Source organism: Cariama cristata, unplaced genomic scaffold, assembly GCF_000690535.1.
Source record: "Cariama cristata isolate BGI_N322 unplaced genomic scaffold, ASM69053v1 scaffold3219, whole genome shotgun sequence".
NCBI lineage: Eukaryota > Metazoa > Chordata > Aves > Cariamiformes > Cariamidae > Cariama > Cariama cristata.
Window position 1 is genome coordinate 122,118 of NW_009633890.1, and position 5,833 is coordinate 127,950.

The window sequence follows — 5,833 nt, forward strand, 5'->3', positions numbered from 1 at the left end:
GCTTCCCCAAGCATTGCTGCAGGAGGGCTGGAGTGTTCTTTGCGGAGGGGACCGGTCTCCGTGCAGAGCCCCAATGTGGATGGGAGCTTTCCGAGAGGGAAGTTGAGTCTTTGCTAAGTCCCACCTGGAGAACAGCATCTTCTGGGCCAGGTAATGGACTTTTTTGCTGCTGTGCGGTACTTGGATGGTGAGGGTGACCCAGAGAGGAGCGTGCATGGGTGAGGGCAATGGGGCAAACCCACTCTCTCTTTGGCGCTGGCATCGCTTGTCTCATGGGTAAACAGGAGGTATGTGAGCTAGGGATGGGCATTTGGATTAATTGGGGAGGGAGAGGGGATGTCTCTTTGAAAGGAGGTCAGCCTGAACTGTTTCTTCTCCTCACTTAGCTGTGCGTGATCTTGGAAACGTGTGCGGATCAGGGAGAGAAGTGGGGATATATGTGTTTTTCTTTCTTGGCTGGAGGCGTGTGTGTCGGCAAAACGTGGAATCCACCGTGCTCTTTGCAAAGGTGACTCTAGAGAGCTGCCTTTGTTGTAACTTCTCTAAATCACTCTGAACCGACTGACAGCTGTTCCCTTCTGTACAGAGCCCTGAGCACCCGTCGGTGGTGTTCGGGCTGTTTAGAGCCTTCACCCACTCCCGCAGGATTTCTTAGATATTTAGTTAGGGCTTGTCATGCTGCTTCACTGCTATTTAGGTCTCTGCATCTCTCCTGTGGCACGGGCAGAGGTGTTTTCCCCACTGTGGGGGGATTCTGGAGGCACAAAGGATACGAAGACATTTTCTCAGGGTGGTGGAGTGAAGATTCTCAGGACTAGATTTGGTTATCCTAACCACAGCTACCCTGGTGCGGATGCAGCCGGGAGGTGTCCTCTGGAGCATGGGAGAATCTGAGCACCCTTGGGGGCTGTGGGTCAGACACGATGGCTGGCTGGGAGATGCAGGTGTAGGAAAAGAGATGAAGGACTAGACCCAAGGCAGAGGTTTTGACTCATGAGAAATTCAAGGTAATCCTCTTCAAGGGATGTGCTACCTGCCTTCCTGCAGGGCAATGTCTGGACACCATAAAGCCACCGATGCCTGGTAACTTGTCACCCAGGAAAACCTGTGCTGCTGCCAGAGGCTTGTGGTGAGATGCTCCAGAGCCTGACTTAAGGGGCCCTTAAGAGCAGAGCCTGAGCCCCCCACTCCAAATGGGCTCTTTGCTGTCACAGAGCCTCAGAAAAGCAATCTGAAACCTGCACAACTGTGCTGGAAGCTGTGATCAGGAGTGCTCTGCTGATGGCCCTCACTGGCATCCCCGCTCATGGAGTAGTGCTGACTCTGCCATGCTTTTAAAACACAGGTGGTGGCATTGCTGTGCCCCTTTTATTTAATACCCAGCTGGTGAGAGCAGTCAGGCAAGCGCAGGTTTAACCCCCTCCTTACTCTTCCTCTCGGCGTCTGTGCAAGAGGAATGGGTCAGGGAGGGCTTTTGGGGAGAAGTGGGGGAAATGAGGCGGTGCCAACCTGTTAGTGGGTCTAGGATGGTCGAGGCAGTAGTTGAGGGTTTGAGGACTTTAATTCACTCACCGTTGTTGGAGATAGTCAATTCTTGTCACTATTTCCATGCCATGATGCTCCTCTGCTTTTCAGACCCCCCCTTCTCAGGCAGAGACCCTTCTCCCCAGGGGTTACATTTTACAGGTGATCCGGCTGCCTACTCCTGACTTGAGCAGGGATAGTCCTTTTGGATGTGCAGCTCTTTGCAGCCTCCAGGCTGAGAACATGACTTTCCCTGTCCTACAGGGATGGGTCCTGCTGCTCACGCTGTCAATGTGAACTGTGAACCGTTAGAGCTTGAATGAGAGAAGTCTACTGTGCTTCATTGCAATCACTTTAAGAAGTCCTTTAAGAAAGATTTAAAATCATCTGGAAACAAACCTAGCAGAAAAGTATGTCAGTTGTAGACATCACCCCTGTCTTTGGTCATGTCATGTCATAGCTACCTTTGGCAAATCTCAGTCTCACATCCTTACCTCTGGATTTTTTGCCTGAAATAAGACATCTGGGGAAACACAGTGGATAGAAAAAATCAAAATATGGCATTTCTCCCAGCTGGGCTGTACTGTGGAGTGCTAGCATTTGAAAGGATGAGAAAACCACTCAATAAGAGCTGCGAGGTGTCAGAAAAGAAGGAAAGGGTGTCAAGGTGGTACAGCATGGGTTGGGCAAGGCAAATGCCTTAGAGAAAGAGCTCCGAAAAGTAGAGGTTTGTATACGGAGATGGGGTTGGACTGGAAATACCCTAGTGCCTATCGTTGCGCTGTGGTTTGGAAGAAATGTTGGTTCCTGAAGAGGAGCCATGTGTGTGGATGAAGGGGCAAAGTCTCAGTATATTTTGGCTGGAATCTGTACTTCCTCATGGCACCGAGGAAGATGCAGAAACCATGATGGTGTTGGACATTGCAGTTGGGTATTTTAATAGTGTACTGTTCTCTTGTCTCCTTCACTGCTTCCCAATCAGGATGCATCGAATGATGAAAGAAGAATCAAGTTTCAGGACAAGCAGCCTGGAAAATGTAAGGCGGGACCCGAGCAAAGAAAAGCTGCACATGAAGCTCTGCAGTGGGTCCTGCCACGCGGAGCAAATCCTCCAGACGCTGAACTCCTACAGGCAGAGCGGCATCTTCACAGACGTGGTGCTGTTAATTGATGGACAAGAATTCCCCTGTCACCGTGCCACTTTGTCAGCCAACAGCACGTATTTCCGGGCCATGTTTGGTGGCAACCTCAAGGAGGGCCACCAGGATACCATTAATATCCAGAAGATATCTGCTTCCACTATGTCTCTCCTTCTTGACTATATGTATGGGGGGAACATCATCATTCAGGAGGACAATGTTGAAGGCATCTTGGAACTGTCTGACTTGCTGCAGATCTCCAAGCTCAGAGATGCTTGTGTCACCTTCCTTGAAGGCCAACTTCACCCGTGCAATTGTTTAGGCATCATGAAGTTTGCTGATTCGTTCTCCATTGCGTCTCTGACAGAAAAGAGCAAGAGGTTCATGCTGGAGTGTTTTGTGGAGGTGTCGTGTCATGAAGAGTTCCTGGAAATGGGTGTGAAGGAGCTGGTTGAGTATCTGTCCGATGAGCAGCTGGTGGTCCCCAAGGAGGAAGTGGTCTTTGAAGCAGTCATGCGCTGGGTACGACATGACGTACCTGCCAGGAAGGGAGCCTTGAAGGACCTCCTTGAGCATGTACGTCTGCCCCTGCTCGACCCCACCTACTTTCTGGAGAAGGTGGAAATGGATGGACTCATCCAGGACTCAAAGGAGTGCATTCCTCTACTGCATGAGGCCCGCAAGTACTACATCCTTGGGAACGAGGTCAGCTCTTTGCGATCAAGGCCCAGAAGGTAAAACACAGCATCTTCTTCCCTAGACCAGCATGGCCTAAGTTGATGCATCTTAAAGTTTGAGGGGAGTTCTTTGGTTGTATTTTCTTTTTTTTTTCCTTTTTTTTTTTCCTCTCCTCCGATTGCTTCTCTTTTGGCCTCCTCGTTTCCAAAATGAAGACATTGGAGATATTTGCTTGGCTTAGAAGATTCCTGTGAAACTTATACTAACGCATGTGACACTTTTTTTTGTTGTTGCCAAGAAGTGCCGTAGTTGCACTGCTTTGGGTGTGCAATGATGCTCTCCAGATGTGTGTCCAGACTACCGTCAGGAAGGGATGTTTGTAGCTTTTTATTTCTATCTGCTTTCACCAATGGGTAGAGCACTGGGTTGAGACCTGTTTTCCATTCCCAGCTCTGCTGCTGGTCTGCTCTCATTTCACCTCTTTTGGTCTCTCTCCCACTTTCTCTGGGCTGTCTGTTAGCAGGAAGGCTTGGACCATTCTCAGCCCTCCTGGCCATCAGTGTGGTGCCTAGCTCAAAGGCATTGCTGCAGGGTCAGGAATTAATGTCCAGGGATAAAAAGCAGTTACTGTCCAGGTGGCTACTTAAGCATCCCCAATTTTTTTTTCTTTTTTTCTTTCCATTGATTTATTGATGAACAGCAAGAAGATAAAGAGGTGCTGGCCCAGGCAACTGCCAGCGTAAAGTGGAGGAGGCAAAGAAAAAGTGATTTTTAGGGTTGGGTGTGTGGAGAAATCTGCACCTTTTTGTGACTGTGAAGTCTGGATATGTCCAGCCACATTTTAAGTCCTTGCTGTTTCTTCGTGGTGCCACAGGTCCCTTAGGGTGTGCTTGGTAAGAGCGCCGATGGACACCTCTGCTCTGGGGTGGGTTGCCATATCAAACTGAGTTGGTTTGCAAGGCTCCCTATCCTTTTCCAGAGGACGCCCATGACCATGGGGCTGCAGGACCAGGTTCTTGTGCTTTCCTGCTCTTCAGCCCAAGGACTACAGGGTTTTTTGCCACCCAGTGGAGCGTCCTGGGCAGAAGGCTGGAGGTTGCCCCAGTGCATCTCAGAATTCCCAACCTGGCATTTAGGGCATGTTTTTGTCAGGTGGAAGAGATGGCTTGACACATCTTCTCTGTGCTGAATACCACAACGGGCTATTACACACAGAACTGCTCAATGACAGGGTCTGTGGTGACCTCCTGAAGGATGCAAACACCTAAAATTCACTGGGGATAAATCCCAACCCCCCCAGCAACCACATTTTACCTCCCTCCTTCCCAGCTTTGGTCTTAAGTGAATTGTCTCAGCCTGCACAGACCATGGCAGAGCTGGGGATTTGACCAAGTCTTTCAAATCCTCTTTCACCCTCCTCCTTCCTTTCCCCTCCTCTCCTGCAGAGCCGTTCCTCTCTTGCCATCTCCTAGTTGGCAGGATTTTCCTTCCCCTGCTGTCTGTCTCGTCTGTTCACTACTACTAGGGCTGGAGAGAGAGTGATTTCCTGGAAACACTTCTCTCTCCAGGCAGAGAGCTTGCTGCAGGCAGGCTGCCAGGAACGGCTTTCCATCCTCAAGGCTGTGCCTTGAGGATTATTGGGTTTGATTGTGCTGGAAGAGGGGGAGGGTGAGTGGCAGGAGGTAATCTCACGAGGGACTTTTAAAGGTCATTCCTGTTTTCTATTGGACCCTTCCCACCCAAGCTGGGAGGTGCCTTTGATTTGATCGTGCAGACAAAAGGGAATTTGCAAGGGTGAAATGATTTACCCAGAAAATCAGTAGCTGATGCAGGAGAGGACCTTGCCCTATCCACGGGACTGTGCTGCCAGTGTCCTAGATAGGATGGGAGGGATGATGGAAAGGAGTAGCCTGGCCTGGGGACTTACCTGTACCTTTCATGATCTAGATTCATGGAGCTGGCAGAAGTCATCATTGTCATTGGGGGCTGTGATAAGAAAGGCCTTCTGAAGCTGCCCTTCACGGACCTCTACCACCCAAAGAGCAGGCAGTGGACAGCCCTCTCCAGCGTGCCTGGCTACACCAAGTCAGAGTTTGCTGCCTGCACACTGAAGAACGATGTGTACATCTCAGGTGAGATACCCTGATACCAGATAGTCCTTTCCTGGTTGCAAAGAACAGCACAACCTCTGCCTGGACAGGCGTTCCTTAGGTCTGTTCAATAGGACTCATTCACCTGCATCCCAGCTTTGGAGCAAAGTCACTTCTTGGTGAAGTTTATCCTTAGGTGGTTTGGATTTTGCTGTCCCAAGGAACATTTCCATCTTTGAGAGGGAGGATGGCAGTATTAAAAAAACCTTTCCCTCTTGCTGGGTATCTGTCAAAACTATTCAGTTGTGGAATGAACTGGTTGTGGTGTGTGCTGTCAGACAGGGTTTCCTAAAACATCAGTGTCTCTTGCCTGTCATAGAATCACAGAATGGTTCAGGTTGG

The 5,833-nt window shown here is 49.8% G+C and overlaps 1 protein-coding gene across 1 annotated transcript; it reads left to right on the forward strand.

Moving 5' to 3' along the window:
• Window positions 1-2,507: 2,507 nt before the first annotated feature.
• Window positions 2,508-5,473, forward strand: LOC104166841 (kelch-like protein 35; the record flags this gene model as incomplete). The annotated part of the gene is made up of 2 exons (XM_009706926.1): window positions 2,508-3,397; window positions 5,289-5,473. Coding segments are annotated over exons 1-2 (1,075 nt in total), but the record flags the coding sequence as incomplete, so codon positions are not given.
• Between the last annotated feature and the right edge of the window lie 360 nt (window positions 5,474-5,833).